This window comes from Strix uralensis, chromosome 16 (assembly GCF_047716275.1).
Source record: "Strix uralensis isolate ZFMK-TIS-50842 chromosome 16, bStrUra1, whole genome shotgun sequence".
Taxonomy (NCBI): domain Eukaryota; kingdom Metazoa; phylum Chordata; class Aves; order Strigiformes; family Strigidae; genus Strix; species Strix uralensis.
Window position 1 is genome coordinate 15,495,432 of NC_133987.1, and position 15,245 is coordinate 15,510,676.

At 36.8% G+C, this 15,245-nt stretch overlaps 1 protein-coding gene across 5 annotated transcripts in view; it reads left to right on the forward strand.

The window, feature by feature from the left end:
• The window catches only part of TXNDC11 (thioredoxin domain containing 11), a 29,194-nt gene that overhangs the window by 4,535 nt on the left and 9,414 nt on the right, over positions 1–15,245 (forward strand). For 2 of the 5 annotated variants that reach the window (XM_074886667.1, XM_074886668.1), the window contains 6 exons: positions 51–267; positions 1,012–1,109; positions 3,048–3,177; positions 10,512–10,605; positions 11,844–11,956; positions 13,159–13,359. In XM_074886667.1, coding sequence (XP_074742768.1) covers positions 51–267; positions 1,012–1,109; positions 3,048–3,177; positions 10,512–10,605; positions 11,844–11,956; positions 13,159–13,359 — 853 coding nt within the window. Of the gene's footprint in view, positions 1–50; positions 268–1,011; positions 1,110–3,047; positions 3,178–4,279; positions 4,350–10,511; positions 10,606–11,843; positions 11,957–13,158; positions 13,360–15,245 lie in introns of those variants that run through there. The other 3 variants (XM_074886671.1, XM_074886670.1, XM_074886669.1) reach the window with 3 other exon arrangements.

Here is a 15,245-nt window from a genome sequence, read left to right on the forward strand (position 1 = left end):
TAACTACTGCTGTACTGTCTCAATAACCACTCTTAATTTCCTTCCTGCAGCCGAGCAAAAGATGTAACAATGCCAGCAAAGCTTCCAGTGAATTTTTTCTCCACAAGATCTCCAGTCATTGATCTTTTTCGGGGACAATTAGACTATGCAGATCACCTTCGTCAGGATTCTGAAATTGTGCTGTATTTCTTCTATGCGCCGTGGTGTGGCCAGTCCATTGCAGCAAGAGAAGAAATAGAACATGTGGCCAGCAGATTGTCAGACCAGGTAATTCCAGAGAAGATACGGATCTTAAACATGACCTGACAGCTTTTTAGTCTCCAAGCTGATGCTAATTTCTGTCACCTCATGGGAACCAGTAGGACTTGAATGCTCACATTCTAGGGTAACTCAGCCAGTTGTCTTGATTTTAATTTAACATGCAGAGTGTTAGACTAAATGGAGAAAACCTGGAATTCCTGCTCAGTTGTCTGTTATTTCTGTTCCTGAATGGGGAACTCTCCAAGTTTCTTCTTGTAAAGTGTTCTCGGATATACTCACCTGCCTTCAAACAGGAATTACAGGGAGCTTGCTTCCAGTTCCAGGATCCTTGGAGACACTGGTAATCATATAAGATTGCATCCGTAGCACTGCTTTCTTACAGTTGGTTACCTGTGAACACTTCACAGGTACAGCTGTCCTAAACCTCCACTCATTGAGCTCCACTCTGCAGAAAAAGTAATTAATATGGATTATGACTAAGTTAGCAAATTTGAAGGATTTAGATTAAGAAGCTTAAAAACTAGAGAGAAAAGTGACTGAAAGGATTGCTGTTGCAAAATGACCAAAAAAATATTTTAAAACAATAATTATTTTTTAAAAAAGTGATAGAATTAAGAGGAGCAGAGATGGAATACTGAGTTGAAAAGGCACTGAAAATAGCAGATGGAATGGAATGGAAAAAATATATGTTAGATAAAGAAGGTTACGGTAAGGTACTCTGTTGGCTGTGAATTTTTACCTGCTTTGCAGGTGCTGTTTGTGGCTGTAAATTGCTGGTGGAACCAGGGGAAATGCAGGAAGCAGAAGCATTTTTTTTATTTTCCTGTGATACACTTATACCATCGGAGGTAAGATTTCATACATACAGTCTGGATTTTTTTATTGTTGTTTTGGGAACAGAGATACTGTATGAAATGTCCATTTTGAAATTGTTATATTTATGGCTATAGCACGTAGTTGTAGAGGAGGAGATTCTGGGTGAAGCTCATCCTGTATGCTACTTAGATGTCAAGAAGGGCTGTAAATGTCAGTTACATGACATGCTGCACAGTTCTTCATCTTTAAGGAAATTTTCTTTTGCCTGTGCATCTCCTGGAAGTTCTGCCTCCAATGAAAAGTAAAGAATTCAGATTTATATATTAATTTCAGTTGTCTGCTTGCTCTGTAGATGGATTATATCAACTGGCCCGAATTTGTGACAGCAATAAAGTATGTATTTAAGGGCTGTTGAAGTTAGTGGAATTTAAGTGCATACTGAAGTGACACTATGTACTGAAGACTTTCTTCTAAATTGGAACTTTACACTCACATTTTTATGCTCCAAATGTTAAGATATCATTGTATAAAATTTTATATAATCTCAGTTCTATTTTTTAGTATTTGTATGTATTATCCTTTCTTCTTGTTTTTTTTTCCTCTGTGTGTGGAGCAGAAGGTAAGGAAGTTTTCTAATGCTAGGTACAATGGAGCTGGATGTTGTGTAGTTTATCACTTGCATTTTACTTGTGTACTCTAGTCTTGAACTGCAGCTCTCTCTCATTACAGAGGCTGATTTTGTTTTTTGGGGGGATTTATGTATTGAGGAGGAAAAATCCTGATCTTTGTCAGCTGAACTTGGGATAGACACATATGGTACTGACGTAATTCAAACTGTAATAAAAAACCCCAACAATCCCACTTGTATGTATATTGACTTAAATTTACTTAATCTTGAAATTAGAACACAATAGATGGGTACACTTAGGTATTGTCGGTAACCCTAAATAGAGTTGCAACAAGATGAGAAGTACGTTCATACTGATATGTCATAAAAACCCCGAAGGGCAATGCACCCCTCATGCCTGAGATACTAAACCTCAAATGTTGTGTACTGGGCATGTGACATGTTGAAGCAGTGCGTGTTGCTGTTAAGGCAGAGGCTTGTAATGAACCAGTGTAGGATGTAGAATAGTCTAGTGGGCTCTAGAAAATCATTTCAAAGCATCTGAATATAAGTGTCTCAGTGAGTGTCTGTATGTATAAACTATATTAAAAAATGCATCACGTTAAATTCTTCAGTGGGAATGGACTAATTACTCATGCTTTTTGTGTTTGATTTCATTTTGGACTGTGATGCTTTGTCCAACCTAATAATAATAAATCAGATGCAGGATTTCAAGGGGATGAAGGAGAAGCTCTGGAAATCGTAGCCACAAGGCCCAGCCCACCTTGTGTTTTAGCACTACCTACTGTGGTGTGGGCTGTTTTATCAGATGGCTGGGGGAGAAACTGTAGACTCGCTGAATCTGTTGTCCCTGCTTTACTGAGTGCTACTTGTAGAAGCCTATGTAAAAATATTGCACCTTTTCAGATTGATACTGTTTGAACTTTCTAAAGATGTTTAAAAAGCTACTGAAAATAGTGACAGTTTTCAGATCTGTATTTTTAAGTCACGTATTTACTTCGGACAAAGCAGGAAGATATGTATGTGATCATATAATTCATACCTGCATTTTACCAACTTCTTTAACGGGACTCAGAAGTGGTCTCCATCCCTTTGTCCCCACCAACACACTGCACCTGCTCATAGACACTGCATTAGAGTCACTGCAGTTTCTGTGCTGTACTTCAAGTCTGGTAACACAACTCCTCTATCAGTTACAGAAGCCACTGGTAATTAAGGCAGAGAGCAATTCCCTAGAGGCTGAGCATGCTGTCTATGTAACTCCTATCTCTGCCACCCCCAGGAGGGACTCTCTCTATTGTTAATTTAAGTCTTAATGTTTTATTATTTTTTTTGGTACTAGTTTTGGACCAATTGAATACAAAGGCCCTATGAGTGCTGTTTATATTGAAAAGTTTGTTCGACGGGTGATGACACCACTACTCTACATCTCGTCTCGATCAAAATTACTAGATTTCCTCTCAAATTATGAGGTACTTGTCTCTCTTCTCTAGCTTTACCACTGTGGTTCAGAAAGAGTTTGACTTGTTTCACGATTAAATTTGATCTGCTCCAAAATACTAGTTTATTTCCAGGATCCTGAAATCAGTGCCCTGTAAATTTGTTAAAATCATAAAAATATGATACGACAAATTCATAATGTTGGTTCCCTGTATAGTGACTCTTATGATTTAGTGATGCTTTAATTTACAGTACTTTAGTATGTAGAGACAGCAGTCAAAGCTGTTACCTCATCAAAAGGTTACATATGAACAAGAAAGAAGGGAGAAATCTTTTTGCAAAAATCTTGCACTCTAAGTTGGGAAAGCATTTGAGAAATACATATTTGTTGCTTTAATTTTTAAAGGAATATTAAACCTTTCTAATAAGATAAGTCTGTTAAGTAAAAACAAATGTGAAATCAGTTGAAATAACGGCTCCTAACTGCTTTGTATGATGTAACTTCATGATTTTAATCCACTGGTACATTGTGTTTTATTAATTTTTGGTCTGTTGTGTTCGGAGGTGCCAAGATTGGTAGCAATAGTAGTGGATTAATAACTTCCAATTAGACAAAATGCACTTACAACAGAACCATTTATAATCCCTTTATAACTGTTCATTTCTGTAGTGCACAATGGAGAATACCATAGTCTTGCTAAACACCAAGCTGTTAGAGCAGAATGGGAAACCTGATTGACAAATTGATGCTGTAGTAGTGGCCAAAACATGCGAGGGGCTTTGCAGTCTCTCAGAGTGAAGCAGAGTTCCTCTTTGAATTAGCACATGTTCTAATGACTGGTTCTGCTGCAGGATGGAGCAGGACCTGTGCTGTTAAATGAAAGCTGCTGTAGTGTAAGGGGATGCACACTGGTAGTTACCATAGGTAGGTGCTGTGCTGTTCACACTTCAGTTGATCCCTCAGGAGCTATTCATGGGTTTAGTTTTCCAGTGTTTTAAGTGGGCACTGAGTCAGGAGTAGTGGGCTGTGTGTCTGTCTGTGCTGCTGATAACTTTCTGTGATCACAAGCAATTGTCCTTTCACTGCTTCGGTTTTGCCGTTCTAAAACTCTGTTATTTTTTTACCTCCTATAGAGATTTGAAAACAGGCATGCTTGGGTTTTGGTCTGTGTTACATGAATTACTTCTTGGTAGTCTGCAAAAGGTAATTAATAAGTATAGTGTCATTAAGCTTAACTTTGCTTTACAGTAGGAGTAAATTCCATTGGAAGAAGACTAAGATAAAAGAAAATTTATGGGGGAACCAGAAAATATTTTTTTTAAATACTGCTTAGTAATTGAACAGATATTTTTATTTCTATGTTCAAACTTTCCCCCTTCCGGTGCTTCAGAATCTGTGGCTCCAAATGCCCAGTCTCTGTTTATGTTCAGCATTCGTTGTTCTTTTTTTCTGAAATGGCCCAAGAGTAGAGTCTGATCTGTCATGCTGCCCCACAGTCATCTAAGGCTGAGGTTATTTCCCAGACTGTGACACTAAGTGCTCAGTGTCTTGCCTCTGTAAAGTTAAGCAAGGGGGAGAAGGGGATACAAAAATAACAGCCAACTCATGCAGTAAGATCCATTCAGGGAGCAGGGCACCAGCTAGTTGAAGTGCAGGTGACTGCAACAGGAAAAGCAAATGCCAAGTGATGGGATAAAGAAAAGACCTAAGAAATAGAGAATCGTATATGAAGATGGATGGAGAGGGAAACAGGCACAAAGGAAAAGTTAGTTATAAACCAGAAATAAACATGTTGTTTCATCATTTTAAACAGTTAGAAATGTGAACGTTTTCTGATGTTTTTCATGCAGGTCAAGGCACTTCATACTTTTTATAGAAGATACAATCCAGGACGTGACTCCTGTCTTTTAAGAAGGTTTGAGGAGTAGAGTAGGTTACAGGAAGTGCATATATGGCACAAACTAATTGCTGTTTTGGGAACCTTGGTTAGTGTCTTCCTTTGATTTTTGATCTTTTATATATAAAAAAATGTTAATTTTTAGCAGAAGGGAAAGGCGAGAAGATTGTAAAGGATAGATCATTGGGCATTTTGACCGCTGTCTGATGCTTGATCAGATTTTTGTGATTTCTTCATTGAAAAGCTAATTAATTTGAAGCTCAGAATATTTTCTGAAAGATTTTTCATCATCAGTATCTAGTTTTCAGTCCTGTGTTCTGCTAAGGAATGGGTTCTGCAAACTTACGTTAGGGGTATTTACTTTTGACTTGAAAATTTCAGTTGAAAAGAACCTCTTCGTAGCTGATCCCCAGACTGCACTTAGACAGTGCCCATTCTGTTCCCTGGCTGTTTCATTCTACTTTTGTATTAAGGTTTCCCATATTAAGGAAGCAGTAGGTCACAGCACAGTTGTCTGTTGCTCACTTTCAGTCCTCGTTGTTTTGTTTCTCTGTCCAAGGGTAGCACTGGTAGTATAATCTGGAATATGCGATGGGTTGGTAAGTTATTGGTAGATGACTGATTCATTTGCAGGGCATAATGTTGAGCTGAAGTTCTGCTCAACATGTGTCCTCACACTTAAAAGAGCTACTGCACACTTCTTTTGTTGTTGCCTGTCAGTTTACGGATAGCCAGGACTTCAAGCCCGTAGATGTCCTTTTCCATCTAATCTGTGAAGCTTTTGGTGCTTTAATCTTGTGTTCAAATTCCAGTACCCAGTTTTGACAGAAAAAGCATCTAGCAAAGAACACCAGGAGCTTCACCCACACTCAATTGAATACTGAAATCCATTAAACACGTTAGCATGTAAAGGCAACAAGATAAGCATTTTTTCCGAAGTTTAACCACACCAAGAGATACTGAAACATAGCATTATTTCATCTTGTATTCAAATGTTAGTTAGCATTTTTTTATTTCTAAGAAATACCGATGAGCAGAATCCAACTAATTGTAAGAGCAAGTGGTGCTACGGTGTTAAGTCCATTTCGCAACCAAATTACGAATATCGTGAGGTGCTGCATTGCTCTCACAAGAGGGCGCTCAAACCCCGTGAAAATTTCAGTTGTAGACTCGAACGTTAAGATTCTGCATTTTCTGATACTATTTAAGGGTTTTTTTGTGATTGTGGAATGATACTAGTGCAAAACTATTTAGTTTTTTGAGAACAAGGAAAAAAATCCCATGTGGAAAGCAGTTAAAATAATGGATTGTATAGGAAGACCTAAGTTACATTAGGAGAAGGGTACGGAGTTCCTACCATAACTCCAAGTACCTGTAAGTATCTATAATCAGACTTCTTTTGTTTTCTGAACTGCGGAGATGTAACAGTTTCATTTTAATCCAAATTGTCATGTCTCATTCCTGATCTGACTCACCCAGCTGTTAGAAATGGCCTCATCCTTTTGAGACACAGAGGAAAACATGCAGCTTCTGTAGTTAGACAGAAAGCTTCATTCACTTACGAAAATCAAATGTGCCCAGGGAGCTCATAATTTTCTGGCTTTGGGAGAGGTGGGGGAGGAGTTAGTCTCTCTGGGAGGTAGCTGGCATGGTGTCTTAACACGGTGTCAGCTTTCTTCTTTGTTCTTTTTGTGTAGAAATGCTTCTTAAACATTAACCAGCTGTGTAGGGTCTGACCCAGAAGTGGATTTGACTTAATAGCTTGCTCTTGTGTGGGGTACTGTGGTGGCTATGTTAAATGATGATGTGTGAATTTACTTTCAGTTCTGGATACACGATGTTTTTAACATTGTTAGAAAATGAACAGGCTTTTACTTGTAAATTTAATCTAATATCAGTCAACAGTTTCTTCTTTGCATTTCTACAGTGTAGAATTAGTGGTATGCCGTAATTGGTTCTTCTGTTCCCCGGAGATAATACATTTCTTTCCTCTTGCTGTTGTCTTTCCTGTGTTCACAGATAAAACGAGGCAGGAATTGCCTGCCTGCATAAGTCTTGAGATTCTGAAAAAAAAAAAAAATCATCTCCCTTACCTCTATACAATGTAAAAATAAATAAATGCAAATTGGGATAGAAATAACTTACTTGAGTAGTAAAAGCAGTTATCTAATTGTAAAAGCTAATCAGTAGCTGTGAGGTTTTTTTCTGTTCTCTGTTGCTTCGCATTTATTGGCCTTTGAATTTCAGAGCTCTTTCATCACGTAGTCATTTAATACTGTCTTTCTGCAACTCTTCTGAGTCAGCTGTAGTTTTGATGAGTCCCAATAACCTTTGCAAATTTTATTCCTTACCCTTCTCTCCCTTTTCTAAAGCGTTTCTAGAAACGTTGAACTGTATGAGCATCAGTACACATCCTGACTGGCTGGCTTTGACTGTGGAAAACCAGTAACTTCTATGTTCATGCTTGCTCAATCTTTCAAAGAATTGCAGTAGACTTGAGGCACGGTTCAGTAATAAAACCATGCTGGCTGTTCTCCAATAATAATTACTCACCTGAAGATCTCTGTTAATTCTTAAAGTGTCTATGAACTTGCTGTTCTGTAATTGTTGATATTCTTGTCAAGTCTGTTATTTGATTTAATTGGCATCACACATCACTTCCCATTCCTCTGGTGTAGAGACTAAGCAAGAAATAGGCTACACTACAATTAATGACTTTGTATTTCCATATGTGAGTTTCATTAGGAGATGGTACTAAGGACTCTTCACTACTGACATGTTCAGATTTGTTCTAAAACCTTTTCTACAGACACTGGGTTCGAGACGGGTGCTGAAAATTGTTTCGTGGAACGAAAAGCTCCAGTAAGCTCCACTCTAGCAATGCCAACACTCTCAATGCGGTATCTTTAAACTATCCCTACGTCACATTCCAATACTCTATCCTCCAACTTTATATAGCAGCAAGTCATATCCTGTTCAACTGATTGTTCCTAACTGCCTGCCTGAAGGTAGTTAACCATAACTCCACAGAGGTTGTTGCCTGGAACCAGCTGATCATCAATAACAGCTTGTGTGTAGATGCCCGCATAAACTGTATGCAGGTAGCTGTTTCTACACCAGTTTTGGATGTTCTTCCATGAAAGGAAGTGGGAGCTGCTGCCATCAAGCTTCTCTTTGCATACTTGTATTCAAAACTGGGAACCTCTTATTTACATTATCTCTTCTGTAAGACTTGAATCTCGCTTGCATGGAGGAAGATTCCTTGTTAGTTGCTAGCACCTGCAAGTGTTCAGTTTTGTTAAAATGAACAAAGTAGTTGGTATTGGCAAGTGATTCTCTTTGTTCTGACAGAAGAACAGGAAAATGTGTGTGGTACTTGAAATACAGGATGCTAGACATTTTGCTCGTATTTATAATTGCAGCCTGTAACAGGGAGGAAATTTTAACTATTCTGGGATGATCATTAAAAGGACATTAATTAACCAGATTACTGATTAGACATAGAGCATTAGTATATATTCTCCAACTACAATTTTTTCATGTTGAAAAGGCACTTTCCATAAATGTCTCATAGAAACATCGTATTCTTCACAATCGGGAAGTCTTGAGCTGTTATTAGTGTACAACAGGACTGGCAGTCAGAATCAGAACATCACTTTTTTGAATAACTTTATAAACATTTCTAGATTTGACTTTTGGCTTCTTGTCACATTTTACTTTCACTTTTGACACTTCCTTCATTCACTATTTGGTGCCGTAAGTTCACTTGGTACAGTAATGGTATTCAAAAAATAGTCCTAGGAAATGGGAAACTAAAGATTTGGTTATCTTATCTGTCCCCTTGTTTTGGTTCACTTGAATGCTTTAAAAGTTTTTTATAATGGATTGTTTCTTTTTACTGTCTTAATTTGCTACTAGGAGAAAAAGATGAACACTAATTACTAACTTATTGTTTAAAAAAGAAGAATGAGTGCTATTATTTTGCTGTTGTTTTTTACTGCTATTTTGTTTATATTTTTATTTCCTTCTTGGCAATTGTTACTGCAGAAATTTAATAATTTCTTGTCTCTCATTTTGATTATTGATAATTTTCTTGGGGTACCTCATAAGGAATCTTTATGAACAAGGGTCTTGTGTTTAGCATTCATTCATGAAAGATAATTCCTGCCTAAAAAGAGCAGGTCATTATTTGGAATGGCCAGTGTTGTTATTGGTGAACATCCTGAGATCGCTAATTCATACTGAATTAGCTCAATTCTATGGCTGGTATGAATAACTGAATTCATATCACTGATGATAGTAACAGGTAAAATATATGTTCATGTTTTAAAAATAAATTAAACATGTTGAGTAAAACTCAATAAAGCAGCCTCTGAAATACCAAATGAAAATACTTCTGTGGGAATATATTTGCCACACAAATGAGTGATCGGTGAGTCTGGAATGTTTTGTTCCACACCAATCCCTAGAGTGCTCTTGCTTTGTATATCAAATGCTCTTTCTGTATGCACTAGTGGAACTGGGAAACAAATAACACAAAATAACGAAATTCCATCACGTACTCTGTCCTTAAAGTTTATTAAGCCAATTTGAGTGATGCATTAAACATAATTAATAATAATTTTTAATGGATTATATCTTGCAAAATTTAAAACAAAAACTTAATTGAAAGTTTGGAACAAGAGAAGTCTAAAGACTATGCACCTCTCCATTCCATGTCAGCTTCTCCCAGATTCTCTTCCTGAATTTAATATGAAGCCATTCAGGCTTCATACCTGGCAAAGTCAATAGGCCTATTTAGGGATGTGTCTAAATTTTGAATTGTCTGTTTGGCAGTTTGAAGAACTTTATGGATATGCAGGTGGGATATGGGGCTCTTTCATTATTTTTGTGCAGCTGGTCTCTCACTGACTCTTGCAGGATATACTGCAACAATTTACAATGACTGGTAGCTTAATGATGGGAGATAAGTTGTCTTAGCAGTTCAAGTATTCACGCACAAAATGCGTGAATTCATATGTATTTGCTAATTTTGTGCAACATAGCAAAAAAGTGTTACTGTTTAAGTTGTTTATACTCTGAAAAATCACATTTGATATTCTAATTCTAAAGGAAGTCTTTATGATGTTTATAGTTCTTATGTTGATGGAACTGACTCATAAAATAGTTGCAAAGCAAATATTGTTTTTAGTGAGCTTTAATAGCTGACAGGGGAAATACACAGTTTGAAACTTATGCATCTATAGTCATAAAAACTGTGTCTCATACATAGCTCTGAATGACAACTTTAGGACTGATTACCATTCAGTCTTTTAATACTAAAATTTTTCTTGCAGCATAAAGTGACTGTTCTTCAGTAAATGTTGTTTTTTAAAATCTGTTGTGTTTTACTGTAGGCAAATAATTGCTGTGCCCCATCTATTTATACTTGAAAATAGCTTAACTAATTCTAATTCTTACTATTTCAGCCTGGAGTTCTAGGATATTTTGAGTTCAATGCTTCACCTCAACCTCCTGGTTATTTAACATTCTTCACGTCAGCATTACATTCATTAAAGAAAGGTAAAAGCTTCATTTTCATAATTTAAGGCATCTGTGAATGAGTTATGTATATGGGCTTCAGTGGTGTTTTGCAACATTTTGTAGCTTGGGAATTAATCCCCTTTGAGCGTTTCTTGATATTGATCAAGATATGAGACTATCTTTTATTACAGTGCAAGGATTGCTTACATTAAAGGCTTACTATGTGATCAGTCATCATGGAATAAAGTATATGACAGGCTGCTATTCAAAGACACATTAAGATAGTTTCCTCAAAAACCTAAATGTGTAGCTGCAACCCTTATAGAGCCATAATCAGACTAGCACTTACTTAAATTGAATCCAAGAATGTTTGTCTTGTGTAATGTCTCAAATGTCAGGTTCAGAGGCATTAGGATGAACTCGACTTTGTCAATACTTAGTAACTGAATTCAACAAAGTTCTTTCCTGGATGGAGTTCCAGAGCTGGTATAGGGTAGCATGATGAGAAGGGCTTTCTGCCTCTGTTGTTTTGCATTAATAATCTAAAATACAAAAAATCTTGTGTTTGAATATGCAGACTTTATGATTAATACCTTTTTTGGGGGGTCATAAATTCTGGATAGAACTTTCTTAAACTTAAGACTAGCACATTTTATGGATATTTCTTCCTGTCAGCAAAGGAAGGAAATTGATACCATTATTTTGATTTTTACAGTGCCACTGACTTGGTATATGATATAGAGCCTGTTCTCCTATGTTTTGTTCTTTAATTTCCCCATTTATATGTTAGAATAGTTCTTTGCAACATAAAGATGAGGAGCATTCTATTCTTGTGTGCAAATATTTATAAATTTAGAAATACTCTAATACATATTTAAATAATATATATTTACTGTAAATGTACATAATCTAAACAGTCAATGTTCATACCTCTTCCTTATATGTCTATCTCACCTTGACTTTTGAGATGCTATAACACGTAGCAAGGTGGTACCAGATTCTATATTTAATAAGCATATCAAGAAATGGATGGTTCAGGTTAACATTCTCTATACCTTGGGTGCAGAAGAGGAACACATTTGTTCTTGTTGCCAGCTCTGGTCATCTTTCTTCTACCTCACTTAATCACCAGTATTGGCAGTTGCTATTCAGTAAGATTTCTGTGCTTTTACACAGCAAACTGCTGTGTTTTTGTTTGAAGGTGGTGTTCTAAGGCTTTCAGGAGAGAAATTTGGTGTGTATAGTTGTATTTAAAAATTGAAAATTTGCCCTTTCAGATTACCTTGGAACAATACGCTTTGGAGTGATCACGGATAAACATGTTGCAGAGGAGATCTCCTTGGTGCATTCAGGCAGCGTGTATTTGCACAGACATGTCAACACGTCTCTTGTGAGTAGTGTATTTATATCGTAGTGACTCTGAGACAGTATATGGAGATTGAAGCTCTGTCATAGTAGACCATGAATAAGTGTTTCTTGGAACTTTAGGATACAGGATGTTTAAGAATGATATTTTTGTAAAGTAATACACATTTTCATTCTACTAGTCAGCAGCAGTTCTAAACAGTAGCTAAGACCCAAGCTGATCATCTCTGTCAGAACAAAACCCAAACAACCCAAGCATCTCAGAAATGACTACACAAAGACTTTTTCCTAAAGTTTCTACCTCTTTCAATGGGTCAGAATTAGAAGGCTGCTTGAATGAGGATATGGACAAAGAATTTGTGGAGAGATAGCAGGAATAGTGAAAACTTGCATTTCAGTTTAAAGGAATGACATTACACTGATCAGAAAAATCATGCAAATTAATTTAATTGAAAATTTATAGTATCTCTTAATCCATGTGCCTGTTTTTGGAAGACAAAGACTGAAAATACTAACTTTCGTATTTGCTATTTGGCATAGAGACCTTATCTATCCACACTGCTACCATGAGTGGAAACTGTGAAGATAAGTATTGTAACCTGTATTTTATTCACTTGAGACAAGGGAAAATGTGGCCTTTTCAGGTTAAATTACTGGTAAACATGTAAAACTACTTCTGTCTGTGCAAATGATTTAAGATAAACTTGCCTTAACTTATTAAAATGACCCTAGAAGCTGTGAGCGCTTTTTATTATGCATTTCTTTTCCCTGCATTCAGAAATAAGTTTTAAACGCAGTCTTGGTGTTGAGGTCTTAAAAGACTAATTTAAAATGAGTGAATATGGTGAATGAGTAATGGAAAAAAGTGTTCTAATATGCTGTAAATCAAGATATGTGATGATACCAACTTAGAGACTGAGCTCTTTCACTTAGAAAGAAAATCTATAGTAGTAAGAAAAGATTATAAGTATGTAGTAAAAGAAAGAGGAGCTTCTCTGGTAGAATACTTTTTTCCTGAAAGATTGTGTGTGTTACTGTGATCTGGTGAGCAGTTGGAAAGATTTCCCAAGAGGGAAGGGTATATGAAATGCTGAAGCTCACTGAATAGTGTCATTAAATTTAGAAAGAGAGTTTTAGGCATTACAATAACAAAGCATGTCATATTTGAGAACTGCGTTCATTACTAAACCAAGTGAGGACAAATAATTTTTTTCCCCCCCCTTTAAGATCTATCCAAATGACATCATGAACTATACTGCTGAAAACATTTGCAAGTGGGCTCTAGAAAATCGAGAGATGCTCATACGCTGGCTGAGACCACATGGTGGAAAAAGCCTTCTTCTAAACAATGAGCTGAAGAAAGGACCAGCACTTCTCATATTTATACCTTACAATCCCTTAGCAGAAATTCATCCTCTTTTAGATGAAGTAAGTAAAAATAATTATTTTTTTACTTCATAAATACTAGAACTTGAGAACTATAGTCAGGGTTCTGAGCTTAGTTGTGACATACCTTATTTTATTTCACTGTTCCAAGTATTCAGTTTTGTTTAAAAACACTTTCTCAAGCCATATTGTCACAACTCCCTTATGCTGGTTTATATCCCACACAACATGCCTTTGTCTCATGTCAACAGTTGTTTAGAACAAGCACCTGACTCTTTTCCTTGACTTCCTCCTTGTGGTGAGTGCTGTGTGAGAAATGCAGATTGCGATGAGTCTTCTGTTCCAGCTGACACAGCTCAAACCTATGAGTGAGAATGTATTGAGTATTGCAGGACTTGTGTTTAGTCCACCCCATTCTATTTCTCCTCTCCTTCTGTCTTTCCAGAGGTGGTTACATACATAAGAATGGACCTTTTATTAAACCAGACAGTGTAGTTTGAAATATAGCCTAAGTGAAAAACTACTCGGAACTAATCTGATTTTTATATCCTGTGCGTTCCTTAGTTGCTTTCCAATTTTCTCTTTCTCTGCCATTATTTCCATTTCTGAACTGCCTAGGACAGGAGTTTGTGTAGCTGTGCAATAAATGAGATAGGGAAACTAGCTTGACTGAATTTTTTTTTTTTCCCCTGGGCTATTTTTCAGCTGGAACCCATTGTCCCATTTAGTATATCACGCAGCTGCACAACACAGTGGTGATCACAGAGTGCTAAGGCCAGTGTGGAACAAGGAACAAGCATCTGTGGAAGATGAAAAGCAGGGCTAAGTTTTGGTGGGAATGCTGACTTAACATACACGGCATCTATGTCCTGGAATGTGTGGTTTCCACAAGGAGGCCTAATTAATATTGCCATGTCTGAAGCGATGAGGAAAAAAATGAAAAGAACTTATGATACAATATTTAGCCAAACTAGAAATAGACACAATAAAAGCTAGACTGCTACAAGATAGGGTTGGGGAAATCTTTGCGGAAAGACCAGCAGAGAACTGTGATTACTCTTGTACTAACCTGTCTTATTTTTGGCAGACTTAATTCAGTGATGCTTGTCACAGATTAAGCATTGTAGCAACAGGTACCACTTATTTAGATCAAATCAGTGCAACATAAGATGTTCCGTTTCAGATTTCATTCTGCTAAATAACAGTATTTATATCAAAGTGTAAAATGAGATACAAAATATTCCGGTTGATCTTGTATAGCTTCAGTTTGATACAGAGATATTATGCAACTTGTTTACCATAGGAAGAGATGCTTATTGAAGCTGTCCTGTGGGTTTCATCAAGCAATGAAACCACTTCACTGTAGGCAGTCGCAAAGAACAAGGCTGTCAAGTTGTATGCTCTCAGAGCAAACATTTTTTTCTGATAATAGCTCACTGAAATGAGATTTATCACAAATCTGGTTTTCTGTTCATGATTTCTTCTTATGTTTCTCTATGTAGGTAGTCAAAATCTTCAGACTAGATTATAGTATGAGGGGTCAAGTTTCTTTCAGGTCTTTAATTGAGCCTTTCCGGGATGAAAACATCCCACAATGAATTCTTGAAGGCTGTAACAAACTGTTGCTATAGACCACATCTTAATACTGATGGTCCTGTGACACAGCACCCCTCCTAAATGTGACGTTTCGACATCCCTTTGATAATTATAATGATTCCTATCGAAGTGTTCTTGTGTAAGCAATGTGGGAATGTTCTGTATTTTGATTACGTTTCATGTCATAGATGAGGATGAAGGGAAACTTCCTCTGTCATTTTCCTTTCTTGTGTGTTCTGTTATTTATCTCCTAGAAAGAGAATTACTGCTATGGTTCATACACGTGCCTTTTTCCCTGCTTGTTTCCCCTTGGTTATGAAAAACAAAATGGT